The sequence below is a fragment of the Bos javanicus genome, chromosome 4, assembly GCF_032452875.1.
Source record: "Bos javanicus breed banteng chromosome 4, ARS-OSU_banteng_1.0, whole genome shotgun sequence".
Classification (NCBI taxonomy): Eukaryota; Metazoa; Chordata; class Mammalia; order Artiodactyla; family Bovidae; genus Bos; species Bos javanicus.
The window spans coordinates 10,090,583-10,106,893 of NC_083871.1; the positions used below are offsets into that span (position 1 = coordinate 10,090,583).

General features: G+C 36.2%; 1 protein-coding gene across 4 annotated transcripts in view; it reads right to left on the minus strand.

Moving 5' to 3' along the window:
* LRRD1 (leucine rich repeats and death domain containing 1) overlaps positions 1 to 16,311 on the minus strand; it is a 40,995-nt gene that overhangs the window by 13,146 nt on the left and 11,538 nt on the right. For 3 of the 4 annotated variants that reach the window (XR_009735775.1, XM_061413413.1, XM_061413412.1), the window contains exons 1-2: positions 8,252 to 10,253; positions 3,641 to 3,839 (exon numbers count right to left, since the gene is read on the minus strand). Coding sequence is in view for 3 of the 4 variants with exons in the window: in XM_061413413.1 (XP_061269397.1) it covers positions 3,641 to 3,839; positions 8,252 to 10,177 (2,125 nt within the window). In the remaining variant the exon portion in view is untranslated. Of the gene's footprint in view, positions 1 to 3,640; positions 3,840 to 8,251; positions 10,254 to 16,311 lie in introns of those variants that run through there. The other variant, XM_061413414.1, reaches the window with a different exon arrangement.

Here is a 16,311-nt window from a genome sequence, read left to right on the forward strand (position 1 = left end):
CATAGACTTTGTTCTTTGAATACTGTGCTTTTGCATTTTGACCTGTCTGCTGATCTTCTGACGGACTGGCACAGAGGATGACCTTTGTTTTGCTCCCCACCCCCCCCACCCCCGCTCAGACTGGAGCAGCCTCCCTGGTGGCAGTCGTTGTCCCGTGTAAAGACATACACTGTCTGTCTCCCCCTCCCCCACAAGGGAGGGGGGCAAAGAACAGCAGACAAAGAAAGCAGCAGACAAAATTCAAAAGCCCAGGCAGGAGAAGGCTGAGGAGGAAGTTTCTTGGGGGAATTAGGGCTCAGAAGGGCCACAGTATATTCTGGGGGAAATGGAATGCAATAAGCATATTCAGAACTGGACACCTGCCCAGAAGAAAACTGAGAGAATCCTAGACTTGCACCTGAGGTGGATTTCTGGGCTTCCCACAGTCAGCAAAAGACTAAGACAGAGTTGTAGGTGGCCTGGCTTAGTGTTAACGTGCCCCAGCTTAGAGCTAAACTGCAAAGACTGGGAAAGTCGTATTTTCTTTTATGGCTCTGGGTATTGAGGACAGAAGCTATCCATACAAATACTAACCAAAGAGCTGGGGTGGTTTTATATAATATCAGATAACAAAGACTTTAAGTCAATAACTGTTATAGAAGACAAAGGACAGTATATATTGATAAGAGGATCATTACATCAAGAAGATATAACAATTAGAAGTATGTACAAACCAAACAACAGAGCCCCAAAACATACTGGGCAAATTCTGATAGGATTGACGGGAAAATCTGGTGGTTTTAAATTAATAAATGGAAGCTTTAATACATCACTTTCAGTAATGGATAGAACATTTAGTCAAAAAGTCATTTAGGGGACTTGAGCAGCGCTATAAAGCAATTAAACCCAATAGATATACATATAACATTCCAACAGCAGAAGACACATTTTTCTCAAGTACACATAGAACATTCTCCATGATAGACTATGTATTAAGGCACAAGACAAGTCTCATTAAGATCGATTCAAAAAAAGCCAAATAGTATATCTATTCTGACCACAGTGAAATGACACTACCAAAGATAATGGAAGGAAAACTGGAAAATTTACTAATTTAAGCAGCATGCCAAATTTAAGCTACCACTGTGTCAAAGATGGAATCAAAAAGGAAATTATAAAATGCAAAGATAAAATGAAAACACAATAACCAAAAATTATAGATGCAGCAGAAACAGTGCTGAAGATGAAATCTATAGCTGAAAATACCAACACTAAAAAAGAATGTAATTACTTTATATATAAATTAACTAGAAAAATATAAGTAAATTAACCCAAAACTATCAGGAGGAGGAGGAAATAAAGATTGCAAGCATGTTCAGTCAATCAGTTGTGTCCAATTCTTTGCAACCCCATGGACTGTAGCCCCCCAGGCTCGTCTGTCCATGGGATTTTCCAGGCAAGTATACTAAAGTGGGTTACTATTTCCTACTCCATGGAATCTTCTTGACCCAGAGATTAAACCCACATCTCCTGCATCTCCTGTATTGGCAAGCGGATCCTTTACCACTGAGCCACTTGGGAATTTTTAGAGCAGATATAAATGAAATAGAGAATCAATAGAATCAACAAAACCAAAAGCTGGTTCTTTGAAAAGATCAACAAAATTGATAAACCTTTAGTTCAATGGACTAAGGAAAAAGAAAGATTCAAATTACCAAAATCAGAAATGAAAGTAGAAACATTACTACTGATTCTATAGAAGTAAAAGATTATAGAGCACTATGACCATTATTATACCAGCAAACTGGATAATCTAGAGGAAATGAACAAATACCTAGAAACACAAAACCTGCCAAGACTAAATCATGGAGAAAGACGGAAAATCTGAATAGATCTATGGCTAGAAAGAAGACAGAAGCAGCAATCAAACATCCTCCAACAGAGAAGAACCCTACACCTTGTGGCTTCACTGGTGAATTCCACCAAATATTTAAAGAACATCTAATGTCAATCCTCAACTCTTCCAAAAAATTGAAGAGGACAGAACACTTCATAACTCATTTCATGAAGCTGCCATTACCCTGATACCAAAGCCAGAAAAAGACACTTCAGGAAATGAAAACTACAGATCAATATCCTTTTTGCACAAATCCTCAACAAAATAAGAGCAAATGAAATCTAACAAAATATTAAAAGGATGATACACCATTGCGAGGTGGGATTTATCTTGAAATGCAAGGATGATACGATATAAGAAAATCAATCAGTGTAACATGTGATATTAAGAGAAAAAAGCTCATGATTCTCTCAATGATACAGAAAAGTCATTTAACAAAATTCAATACCATTTTGTTATTAAAAACAATCATATTTGTGTGTTTTTCTAATACTAGTCCTTCAAAATACATGAATAAAATTGATAATTAAAGCAAAAATCATACAAATTCCACAGTCCTACTTGTAGATTTTAATGCCTCTCCAAAGCAACTAATACAAGACAGTATACCAATAAAGACAGAATATTCCAACAAGATTATCAACCAGTACTTATATGATATTTATAAAACACTGTACCTAACACTTGCAGAATATACTTTTTTAGAGTGTGTGGTATGATTATCAAGGATGGAAAAAATGGGTAGAAAAAAGATACACCACTAGAAGTACAGTGGTTACTTCTAGTTTGGTGGTGGTGGTTTAGTTGCTAAGTCATTTCTGACTCTGCAACCACATGTATGGTAGCCTGCCAGCCTCCTCTGTCCATGAGATTTCCCAAGCAAGAATACTGGAGTGGGTTGCCATTTCTTTCTCCAGGGGATCTTTCCTACCTGGGATTGAACCTGCATCTCCTGCATTGGCAGTGGGTTCTTTACCAGTGAGCCACCTGCCCCTACTTCTAGTCTGCGGAGAAGTACAAAAGAAGTTTCGATTCTGTCGTATTTCTTAACAGTCAAAAATATCTCAAGTATATATGTATCCCCTCTTACGGCTGATTCATGTTGAGGTTTGACAGAAAACAACAAAGTTCTGTAAAGCAATTATCCTTCAATAAATAAGTTAATTTAAAAAAAGAATGAAAAAAAAACTCAAGTAAATGATTCCTTATAGCTGAGAGTAAGCATATAGGTGGTTTTTTCTGTAAGCTTGAAATACTTTATAATAAAAATGAAGAAATATACTAGTCTAGCTTTGAGAATTCTGATATTTTTAGAATGACTTACTTTTGTTGTTGCAATTGAAGTGATTTCCTTTGTAAAACACTGTAAGATATTAGATTACTATAGGGTGTAGAAGTGGGCTCAGGGTACCCAGCAGGGAAGGAAAATAGAGAAAATGCTGACCTAAGGTTGTGTGTGGAGAGGGAGAGTGAGGTCAGGTTCACAAAGGGAAGAAATACTGAATGATTAGGTATAGGCAGAGAAGACAGAAAAGAAATGAAAATATGTTCAGGTTCCCCAGCAAGGTCATAGCCTCTTTCAGGGAAGGAACTGGACTTTAGGCTTTGCTCTCATTTTCTGTATGTGCAATAGCCATTTCCTTCCAATGGGCACTTAATACATGGTGTTGATTGCTTGCCATTCTGTCTTGTCAGCAAAATTTGCAACCTAGAAACTAAAACTCAACTTACTGATAATCCTTATTGATTATACTTGACACTCACCACTCAAGTTTAGCTGCTGGAGAGCATTTAAAGACAGAAAAGATGATGGCAGATATCTTATTTGATTGTTGTCTGCCTTTAGACTAACCAGACTCCTCAGTTCCCCTATATTTGTTGGCATCTCTCTGATTGCATTATTTGAGATATCAAGTCCTTTAAGTTTAGTCATATTAGACAGCTCTTCTGGAAGTCTTGTTAGCTGTAACAAAAGTTAAACAATTATATTTTTAATAAATATTTCTATGATGAAAACTTTTTCTGAAATAAAAGGGAAGGAGAGATTTTTGTTTGTTTGTTTCAAAAAAGAAGATATTTTCACTATGTCACAAAGTCCTTGTGATTCCCTTCCTTAATAAAACCCACAACAAATTGTGTAACATCCAAATATCTCCCCAGTCTGACCAATGCTACCTATTCAACCCTGTGGCTTATTAACTACTTTTTTCACTCTCCCAACACTTGATGTTCAGTGCACCTTATCCCTTCTGTCCCTAAAGCTTACCCTGCTTTGATTTCTTCTCCCTGAAGTCTTTCTAAACTATTCTCTTCCATATTTGATCTCTTTCCTCCTACTCTCATCAACAGAGCTTTCTATTAATCCCTTGTGTATGTATTCTCCTTGGATTTTTAAATGACATAATGTATGTTTTATAGTTTTTTAATACATGTTCCCAATCATAATACATTTTGAGTAAGTGTTCAGTAAATTCCTTTGTAATAGACACACACAGTTTAGCAATGTAGCTTCAAATGAAAATTCCTAGTACAAAAAGTATTGCAAAGTAACAGGAATTAAAATACTCTGCTAAGGCAAAGAAGAAATACGCATCTTCAGAAAAAATAAAGTCATCACAAGTGACTTCTGAAATAGAGGAAGTCCTGTGAGTGCAAAAAAGTGTTTTGAATATGTGGGCTCCTCAAAAATAATCAGACAACAAAGTAAATACTGCATATTGAGCTCAGTGTTCTTCCATGTATAAAAGAAGCATAATAGATGACCCTAAGTTCAGGGAGATTAAAATTCAGTTTGGGAACAAAATGTATGCGTGTGCATGCTCAGTCACTTCAGTTGTGTCTGACTCTTTGCAATCCTGTGGACCCTTTGCAACCCTGTGGCCTGATATTCGGCTCCTCTGTCCATGGGATTCCCCAGGCTAGAATACTGGAGTGGGTTGCCGTGCCCTCCTCCAGGGGACCTTCCTGACTCAGGAACCAAACCCGCATCGCTTCTCCTGCATTGGCGGGCGGGTTCTTTACCACTAGCGCCACTTGGGAAGCCCAAAATATACACATATGAAACAATCAGAGATCAGCACTAATCAATAAGTAATTCAGTGCCAAAATAATGTTTACGATAATATAGAGAGAGAATTTAGGGAGTGTATATCAGCATAAATGAAAACAAAAAAGAAGCTTCATGTAGCAGGTGGGACTCAAATGGCTTTTTGAGAATGAATGGGAATTACAGGACACTCCAGGCAAGACAAATATCATGCATACAAATGGCCAGTGAAAAGGTGACAAGCAAAGAGATGATAGGAAGCAGAAGGAGATATGTTCAGAGAAGGAATATGGAACCAGCCTCTGGCAAGACTTGAAATCTGGTCCTGTTGGGAGGAGTCTGATCAACACAAATAGCTAGGTCTACAATTTGACAATCCTTCAAACAAATATTCTTTAACAACTTGCTCAGCATTTCTTAGAGGAAGTGCCTCAGAACTGTGTGATGAGAGAGCTACTCTGAAAGGAAAATTTCTGTTGGGCATCCTTCACTCAGCAAAATAAAAGCCCTGTAATTAACCTTATTCCTGTTCTTCAGATGACTGTTCAGTGAATATATGCTGTTTATAGATTAATCTTTTGAGTATATTACCTTCACCCCAAGAGGGTTATCAAAGTGATCTTTCCAATTACAGAGGATATTCCTTTTGAGAGGAGTTTTGATATATCATTTTTCTCATTTGGTGACCTTCAAATTGATGTTTTAATGACGTGGAATGGTGTCTTTGGCAACCATCCACCCATGCAAGGGATCTAGATTCCTAAGAATGGCCCTGTGAAATGAAGGCTGGTAGTTTGATGAGTCCTGAGAAAAGGCAGGTGACGGAATCAAAGAGAATAGCAGAAGTTTCCCCGAGTAGTCTAGGCATGAACTGAGCAATAAGCATGGACCAGGACGGAGCCAGTGACGTTGGAAAAGAGAGAGGATCCAAGAGCTTTTTCAGAGGAAAAATGAAATTGCTTTGGTGTAAGATTCAGTATGACTGGTGATGGTTCCATGATTTCTAGATTGACAGGTCTGAAGAAAGTGGCATCACAAACAGAAATGGGGAAATTTTGAAGGGAGTTGCGTTAGAAAGAAAGGTGGGTTTGATTTTGAAGTTATATTGAGTTTGAGACAATAGAAGAATAGGAGAACAGAGAATATCCAGGGAATCTGTGGTACTAGCTCACTGGTGAAAGATTAGCTCCAGATATGTGGATCTGAGAGTTATGTGCATGCTGAGGTCTAGGAAGCAGTTAATAGAAAAGAGAAAATTAAAGACACAACTTTGTAGATTTCCATAGGAAGATATAGGGAGAGAAAGTGAGAGGATTATAAATCAGCCAAGGAATTAGTTGATGATTATAGTACAGAACTAAAACGTGTCTTTTAGTATAAGAGAAACTTTTAAAACATAACATGTATTATTATTCATTCCATCTACTTAAGCAAGTATTTTCTGGAGTAGTCTTTCTGGAAAATGTATATATAGCTGCTGCTGCTGCTGCTGCTAAGTCACTTCAGTCGTGTCCGACTCTGTGCAACCCCATAGACGGCAGCCCACCAGGCTCTCCCATCCCTGGAGTTCTCCAGGCAAGAACACTGGAGTGGGTTGCCATTTCCTTCTCCAGTATATATAGCAGATAGGTTTAAAATGTCAAATAACTTTGGGAAATGTGGGTTAAATAGAAACAAACCAATCTCTTTGTGCAGGACATTTGAGAGCTTTTAATATGCTGAATCCATTGTGATTCTCTAAGAGCCCAGTGCTTCACAAAGCTCATGGGCCTAGTATTTTTTAGTAACAGACTCTGGGAAATCTTGGGCTTCCCTTCTGGCTCAGACGGTAAAGAATTTGCTTGGAATCTTCCGGGAGACCCAGGTTTGATGCCTGGGTCGGGAAGATCCCCTGGAGGAGGAGCTGGCCACCCACTCCAGTATTCTTCCCTCAACAGAGGAGCAAGAATTCCATGGACGGAGGAGCCTGGTGGGCTCTAGTCCATGAGGTTGCAAAGAGCTGGACACATAACACATACTAGGAAATCTTGCTGTCCATAATAGTCCCTTGTGACTTGTGTGACTTGTTAAAGTCGCTCAGTTGTGTCTGACTCTTTGTGACCTCATGGACTATACAGTCCATGTAATTCTCCAGGCCAGAATACTGGAGTGGGGTAGCCTTTACCTTTTCCAGGGGATCTTTCCAACCCAGGGATCAAACCCAGGTCTCCTGTATTGCAGGCGAATTCTTTACCAGCTGAGCCACAAGAGAAGCCCAAGAATACTGGAGTGGGTAGCCTATCCCTTCTCCAGATAATAGTCCCAGCCTCTATCAAATTAATTTGACTGTGGTGGTCAAATTAAAGATAGCTAGGTAATAGCTGTGTCCTTTTCACTTGTTTACTGAGATCTTAATATATAAATCAAATTCTTTGATTTTTAAAAAATATTTCCATAAAATTTAGTCACTGTTGAGTAAACTGAAATGCTGTAAGAACATTTATACCCATTGATCTAGCAGTTCTTTAGGGGAAATTCCATAGGGAAATAGTAAAATATGAAAAGGCTACATTTATGAAGAAGTTCAATCATAGCATTATTTATGATAAAAATTAAAACATCATAGAATGCTTAACAACAGGATTAGTTACACATATCATGCATTGGTTATAATAATTATTGGGAAGATTATGTTCTGGGTAAATTTGTATATGTTAAGTGAAAATGGAAGACTTTAAAATTGAGTATGCAGTATTTCTACAATTGATTATAAAATTACATAAATAAGAAAAAGCAAGAGTAAAAGTAAGTTAGGACTTCCCTGATGGCTCAGATGGTAAAGCGTCTGTCTACAATGCAGGAGACCTGGGTTCAATCCTGGGTTGGGAAGATCCCCTGGAGAAGGAAATGGCAATCCACTCCAGTACTATTGCCTGGAAAATCCCATGGACAGAGGAGCCTGATAGGCTACAGTCCATGGGGTCGCAAAGAGTCGGACACAACTGAGCGACTTCACTTTCACTTTCAAAAGTAAGTTGTATCAACATATGTCCAGTACTTCCGGAATTTATTTTTACTTCTTTTTTGTCAATTTTCCAAATTTTCAATAATGTGTTTATGTTACATCTATAAGTGAAAATAAATCTATAAATTTGTCACCTTTAATTACTTGGTATTTCATTTTAGTGAAATGTTTTCCTGTTAAACTCTTGTGTTGCAAAGGTAATTTGTAAGCCATGTTTGAGGTCAAAAAATAAAATATTCCAGCTAAATTAAACACACACACACTGCAGCTTAGATTCTGATCCCCTCAGCCCTCCCTTCCTCACAAAGCCCAAGCTGTCTCTTACCTTTTTCCCATTTATCTGGCTTATATTCAATTCTTCCAGTGATTGAAGGTGGCAAAGTTCAACAGGAAAATATATAAATTGATTGTTTGAGATGTTTAATTTCTGGATTCCTTTTAAGTTACAGATTTCTGAAGGTATAGTCTGTATTTGGTTTTCTGAAAGATCAAGTACTCTCAAATTGTCTAAAGTACACACTTCTGTGGGGAAAGTTTCCAACTTATTATAGCATAAAATAAGAACATGGAGTGATACCATGTTGGAAATAGATGGTGGTATTTTCCTTATTTTGTTTTTACCAAGATCCAGGTATTCAAGATTAATAAGAGAACATAAGTGCTCAGAAAATAAAAGGAGTTTGTTTTCATTAAATTCTAAATGAAGCAGTTGTTTATTGAAAGATATGTCTACAGGTATTTCTGAAATATAATTTCCATTTAAACTCAAATAATAAAGAGAGTCTAAAGCACACAAACCTAGTGGAAAATACATTATTTTATTATAACTCAATTCAACTTTAGCTATGTTTTTGCAGCTTTTTATTTCAATGGGAAAATCTGTGATAAAATTTCCTGAAAATTCTAGGCTGAACATATTATTAAGATGTGAAATATATTCAGGTATTTTCACTAGATAGTTTCTGTTTATATGGAGTTTTCTTAAATTTTTAAGCTTATGGATGTTCTTAGGAAGTTCTGTTAATTTATTATCACTAAGACTAAGGCATTCCAACACTGCACAGTGGGAAATGTTCTCTGGCATGTCTTTCAATAAATTTTTATCAAGTATTAGAATCCTGAGTTCCTTAAAATTCTCAATTTTGTTTGAAATAACTTCCAATTTATTGTCTGTCAGTTGGAGTTCTTTCATTTTGAGCAATAAAAAAATTTCCACAGCCAAAAAAGTAAGTTTATTGTGATCCAGTAAAAGTTTTTCTAAATTTTTAAGCTCCTTAATTTCTTTTGGCAAACTGTTTATCAGGTTTCCAGTAAGATTTAGTGAAATTAACTTGGGAAGGAAGCACAAAGCTTTAGGAAATATTGTCAACCGATTATATTCCAGATTAAGAGCCCTCAAGTTTTTCAAACTAGACAGGGTATCCGGTATATGTCTTAACTTATTTTTAGCCAAATTTAAAATTTCCAAGTTTTTAAGACTTTCCAAGCCAGAAGGAAAATCCTCAATGCAATTGTTATTTAAAAATAGTTCCCTGATATTCCCAAGCTGTGATATTTCTTTAGGTATATGTGATATTTGGTTGTAACTGACATTTAATAGTTTTAAATTATGAAGTAACTGAATTTCAGATGGAAGTGTTGATAGCCCATTTTTTTGTATGGATAGAATTTCAAGTCCTAGCATATCCCTTGAGTCTGCCCCTTTAAAACTTTTGATTTCATTCTCATCTAAATACAGATATTTTACATATTTGACTTTTAAAATGTCCTTAGGGAATTCTTGTAAACCCTTGGCTTTGAGGTTAATTGTGAAGTTATCTGATGGTAAGCCAGATCCTTTCTGATTTTCTTCAGAGAGTTGTGGACTAATTTTTCCTAATGTTTCATGAGATAGGGAGTCAACAAAAGCCTGATATTCAGCCCTCATCTCAGTTTCTGATAATGATGAATTTTGTGAAATTCCAGTTTTTGACTGCAGGCTGTCATATGTAGTAATTGTTTCAGAAAATTGGAGACTTTTCCTTTGTTCTTCATTTTTCTTAGACTTACTTCCAGAGGAAGATGCTAATGTGTTTTTACTAGGATGCGTTTCATAAATTTGGTTGGACGATGTCTCATCAGAATCTTCCTTTAACAAGTTTGATGTTTCTTTAGTAAGTCCAGATTCCTCCACTGACCGTGATCTAGATTCTTTTCTATATCGACTAATGATATCCTCTAGCTCTTCTGAAGTACGCTTCTTTTCAGACATCTTATTTGTGGGTATATTTTATACCAATACAAGATTGTAACTCAGTTATAATTTTCACGTTTAATTTTTTTCCTTTGAACCTACAAAACAAATGTTGATGTTAAGAGATATAATAAAGATGTTAAAGTTACAAAAGAATTTTAATACAATAATTTTTATTCTATAATGAATAATTTCATAATCATTAAAAAACATTTATAATTAATTAACTTATATATAATTACTGGCTAAAGACAGTTTATTGATTGGATGCATTTATCACATGATACTCTTAAAATCACATTAAGATTATAGAAAGGAATAAAAATATCAAAGAAAATGAGAAAGGACACATAAGGGAATGAAAGAACTCAAGTTTTTGGAAGACAGGGTGTAGCCAGTGACTCCCTCGTGCCACATGTAGAGACTTTCAGTCTTTTGTGGGTTTGTTTACATATGGTAGATTTACATCTGGTATTGAAGTATCTTGTCCCAACAAATTCTCGTGTATGACAGTTCTCCAATAGGTGAAAATAAAATGTCTTAAGGAAGTGGGGATGCTTTCAGTAAAAGTAAACTAGAGGTAAAACAACCTTTTCAAGGATTAATGTCTGACTTTAAGTCTTTTGTGTAACTCTTGAGGAACCTCCACAGCTAGGGAGCAACCTCCTCAAGAGGTCTGAATTTGATCTCTGTAGGTCCCTCTTTCAAGTTTATTCGTTTTAACAACCCAATCTGCATCCCCAGGGGTGGTAGCTGCTACTTATTTTTATTGTCTCTGTTGCTGAAGTCTCACCTTTATCTTTTCAGCACTCCAATACTTGTCTACACAACTCCCTATATTAACAAATTATTATTATTATTATTAATTGAAATATGGTTGATTTATAGTATTGTGTTAGTTTCAGGTATACAGCAAAGTGATTCAGTAATATTTTTGCAGATTATTTTCTACTATAGGTTATTACAAGATATTGAATATAGTTCCCTGTGTGATGCAGTAAATCCGTGCCGCTTATCTATTTTATGTATAGTACTTTGTATCTGTTAGTCCCATACTCCTCTAATTTATCTCCCTCTGCCACCTTTCCCCTTTGGTAAGCATAACCATAAGTTTGTTTTTTGATGCCTGTGAGTCTATTTCTGTTTTGTATATATATGTTCGTTTGTATTTTTTTTTTAGATTCCACATGTAAATGATACCATATAATACTTGTCTTTATCTGACTTGCTTCTCTAAGAATAATATTCTCTTGGTCCATTGTGTTTCTGCAAATGGCAATATTTCATTCTTTTTTATGGCTAAGTATTATTCCATCACACACACACGCACCACATCTTAAGGGAGTCATCTGTTGATGAGTTCCATGTCTTGGCTATTGTAAATAGTGCTTCCGTGAACATTGGGGTGTGTGTATCTTTTTAATTAGAGTTTTCATCTTTTCCAGATATATACCCAGGAGTGGAATTGCTGGACTATGTGGTATCTATCTTTTTAAGACACCTCCATACTGTTTTCCATAGTGGCTGCACCAATTTACCTTCGCACCAACCGTGTATAGGGTTTCCTTTTCTCCACACCCCCTCCAGCATTTATTATTTGTAGACGATGGCCATTTTGACTAATGTGAAGTGCTACCTCATTGTGGTTTTGACTTGCATTTCTCTAATAGTTAGAGATGTTGAGCATTTTTTATGCATCTGTATGTCTTCTCTGAATAAATGTCTATTTAGGCTTTCTGGGTTTTTTTTTTTTTTTTTTGGTTTGGTTGTTTTCTTCAATGTTGAGTTATATTAGCTGTTCGTATATTTTGGATATTAATCCTTTGTTGCATTATTCAAAAATATTTTCTCCCATTCCTTATGTTGCCTTTTCATTTTGTTGGTGGTTTCTTAAATGCTTTGCAAAAGCTCTAAGTTTGATTAGGTCCTGTTTGTTTATTTTTGCTTTTATTTCTTTTGCCTTGGGAGATTGATCTAAGAAAATATTACTATGATTTATGTCAGGATGTCTTGTCCATATTTTGTTCTAGGAATTTTATGGAATCATGTCTTATATTTAGTTCCTTAAACCACTGTGAGTTTATTTTTGTATGTGGTGTGAGAGAGTGTCCTAATTTCATTGATTTACTTGTAGTTGTCCAGTTTTCCCAACATCACTTGTTAAAAGAGTCTTTTATCCTTCGTATATTCTTATCTCCTTTGTAGTAGATTGATGGACTATGGGTGTGTGTTTGTCCCTGGGCTCTTTATTCTGCTCCAATGATCCATATGTCAGTTTTTGTGTCAGTACTGCGCTGTTTTGATTACTGTATATTTGTAGTATAGTCTGAAGTCTTGAAGGGTTATGCCTCCAACTTTGTTCTTTTTCCTCAGGATTGCTTTGGCAACTCTAGGTCTTCTGTGGCTCCATATAAAATTTAGGATTATTTATTATAGTTTGTGGAAAATGTCATGCATATATTGAGAGAGATTGCATTAAATCTGTAGATTGCATTGTATGGCCATTTTAACAGTATTAATTCTTCCAATCCAAGAGCATAGGGTATCTCTTGATTTCTTTGACTCACCTTCAATTTCTTTATCAATGTTTTGTAGTTTTCATTGTGTAAATCTTTTCCATTCTTGGGTAAGTTTATTCTTAGGTTTTTCTTAAGTTACTTTTAAACAGGATTTTTTAATTTATTTTATTTTTAAATTTTATTTAATTTAATTTTATTTTTTTTAATTTTATTTTATTTTTAAACTTTACAATATTGTATTGGTTTTGCCAAATATTGAAATGAATCCGCCACAGGTATACATGTGTTCCCCATCCTGAATAAACAGGATTTTTAAAAAACTTTCTCTTTCTGGCATTTCCTTGTTAGTGTGAAGAAATGCAAGAGAGATATATATATATTAATCTTATATTCTGCTACCTTGCTGAATTCACAGATTAGTTCTAATAATTTTTATATGGATATTTTAGGGTTCTATATATAGATTATCATGACACCTGGAAATAGTGACAGTTTTACCTCTTCATTTACAATTTCTATGCCTTTTATCTCTTTTTCATGCCTGATTGCTGTGGCTGGGACTTCTAATACTATGATGAATAGAAGCGGTGAGAGTGGGTATCCTGTCTAGTTTCTGAATTTAGTAGAAAGGCTTTCAGCTTTTCACCATTGAATATTATGTTGACTGTGGGTTTTTCACAAATGGCTTTTATTATTTGAGATATGTTCCTCTGTACCCACTTTGGTAAGAGTTTTTATCATGAATGGATATTGAATTTTGTCAAATGCTTTTTCTGCATCTGTTGAGATGATCATGTGGTTTTTGTCTTTTCTTCTGTTGGTGGTGGTGTATCAACTGATTGATTTACATATGCTGAACTATCCTTGTGGCCCTGGAATGAATCTAACTTGATCATGGTGTATGATCCTTTTTATGTGGTGTTGGATTCAGTTTCCTAATATTTGTTGGCAATTTTTGCATCTATAGTCATCAAATATATGGACCTGTAATTTTCTTTTTTGTTGGATCTTTGTCTGGTTTTGGCATAGGGTAATAGTGACTTCATGGAATGAATTTCCCTCCTTTTCAGTTTTTTGGAATAATTTGTGAAGGATCAGTGTAGGATCTTTGTATGTTTGGTAGAATTCCTAAGTGAAGCTGTTCAGTCCTGACTTTTGTTTGCACAGAATTTTATTATGGATTAGGTTTTACTTCTAGTGATTGGTCTGTTCAAATTATCTGCTTGTTTTTGACCCAGTTTTTGCAAGCTATGTGTTTCTAGACATGGGTCCATTTCGTCTAGGTTTCCTACCATTTAATTATTCTTAGTATTATTATTATTATTTTGTATTTCTGTGGTATCAGTTGTTATTTCTCCTAATTTCTTATTTTGTTGAATTTGGGTTCCCTCTCTTTTCTTCTTGGTAAACCATTTAATATCACAGTAATCCAAGTATATGCCCTGACCAGTAACGCTGAAGAAGCTGAAGTTGAACAGTTCTATGAAGACCTACAAGACCTTCTAGAACTAACACCCCCAAAAAATGTCCTTTTCTTTATAGGGGACTGGAATGCAAAAGTAGGAAGTCAAGAAACACCTGGAGTAACAGGCAAATTTAGCCTTGGAGTACAGAATGAAGCAGGGCAAAGGCTAATAGAGTTCTGCCAAGAGAATGCTCTGGTCATAGTGAACACCCTCTTCCAACAACAAAAGATAAGACTCTACACATGGACATCACCAGATGGTCAACACAGAAATCAGACTGATTATATGCTTTGCAGCCAAAGATGGAGAAGCTCTCTATAGTCAGCAAAAACAAGACCAGAAGTTGACTGTGGCTCAGATCATGAACTCCTTATTGCCAAATTCAGACTTAACTTGAAGAAAGTAGGGGAAACCACTAGACCATTCAGGTATGACCTAAATCAAACCCCTTACGGTTATACAGTAGAAGTGGGAAAAAGATTTAAGGGACTAGATCTGATAGAAAGAGTGCCTGGTGAACTATGGACAGAGGTTTGTGACATTATACAGGAGACAGGGCTCAAGACCATCCCCCAAAAGGAAATGCAAAAAGCAAAATGGCTCTCTGAGGAGGCCTTACAAATAGCTGTGAAAAGAAGAGAAGCAAAAAACAAAGGAGAAAACAAAATATATACTCATTTGAGTGCAGAGTTCCAAGGAATAGCAAGGATAGATAAGAAATCCTTCCTCAGTGATCAGTGCAAACAAATAGAAGAAAACAATAGAATGGGAAAGACTGGAGATCTCTTCAAGAAAATTAGAGATACCAAGGGAACATTTCATGCAAAGATGGGCTCAATAAAAGACAGAAATGGTATGGGCCTAACAGAAGCAGAAGATATTAAGAAGAGGTGGCAAGAATACACAGAAAGCTATACAAAAAAGATCTTCACGACTCAGATAATCACAATGGTGTGATTGCTTATACTCACCTAGAGCCAGACATCCTGGAATGTGAAGTCAAGTGGGCCTTAGAAAGCATCACTACGAACAAAGCTAGTGGAGGTGATGGAATTCCAGTTGAGCTATTTCAAATCCTGAAAGATGATGCTGTGCAAGTGCTGCACTCAATATGTCAGCAAATTTGGAAAACTCAGCAGTGGCCACAGGACTGGAAAAGGTCAGTTTTCATTCCAATCCCAAAGAAAGGCAATGCCAAAGAATGCTCAAACTATCACACAATTGTACTCATCTCACATGCTAGTAAAGTAATGCTCAAAATTCTCCAAGCCAGGCTTCAGCAATATGTGAACCGTGAACTTCCAGATGTTCAAGCTGGTTTTAGAAAAGGCAGAGGAACCAGAGATCAAATTGCCAACATCTGCTGGATCATCGAAAAAGGAAGAGAGTTCCAGAAAAACATCTATCTCTGCTTTATTGACTATGCCAAAGCCTTTGACTATGTGGATCACAATAAACTGTGGAAAATTCTGAAAGAGATGGGAATACCAGACCACCTGACCTGCCTCTTGAGAAACTTGTATGCAGGTCAGGAAGCCAAGGTTAGAACTGGACATGTAAAAAAAAAAAAAAAAAGAACTGGACATGTAACAACAGACTGGTTCCAAATAGGAAAAAGGAGTACGTCAAGGCTGTATATTGTCACCCTGCTTATTTAACTTTTATGCAGAGTACATCATGAGAAACGCTGGGCTGGATGAAATACAAGCTGGAATCAAGATTGCCGGGAGAAATGTCAATAACCTCAGATATGCACATGACACCACCTTTACGGCAGAAAGTGAAGAACTAAAGAGCCTCTTGATGAAAGTGAAAGAAGAGAGTGAAAAAGTTTGTGTAAAGCTCAACATTCAGAAAACTAAGATCATGGCATATGGTACCATCACTTCATGGCAAATAGATGGGGAAACTGGAAACAGTGGCTGACTTTATTTTTCTGGGCTCCAGAATCACTGCAGATGGTGACGGCAGCCATGAAATTAAAAGATGCTTACTACTTAGAAGGAAAGTTATGACCAACCTAGACAGCATATTAAAAAGCAGACATTACTTTGTCCACAAAGGTCTGTCTAGTCAAGGCTATGGTTTTTCCAGTGGTCATGTATGGATGTGAGAGCTGGAGTATAAAGAAAGCTGAGCACTGAAGAATTGATGCTTTTGAACTGTG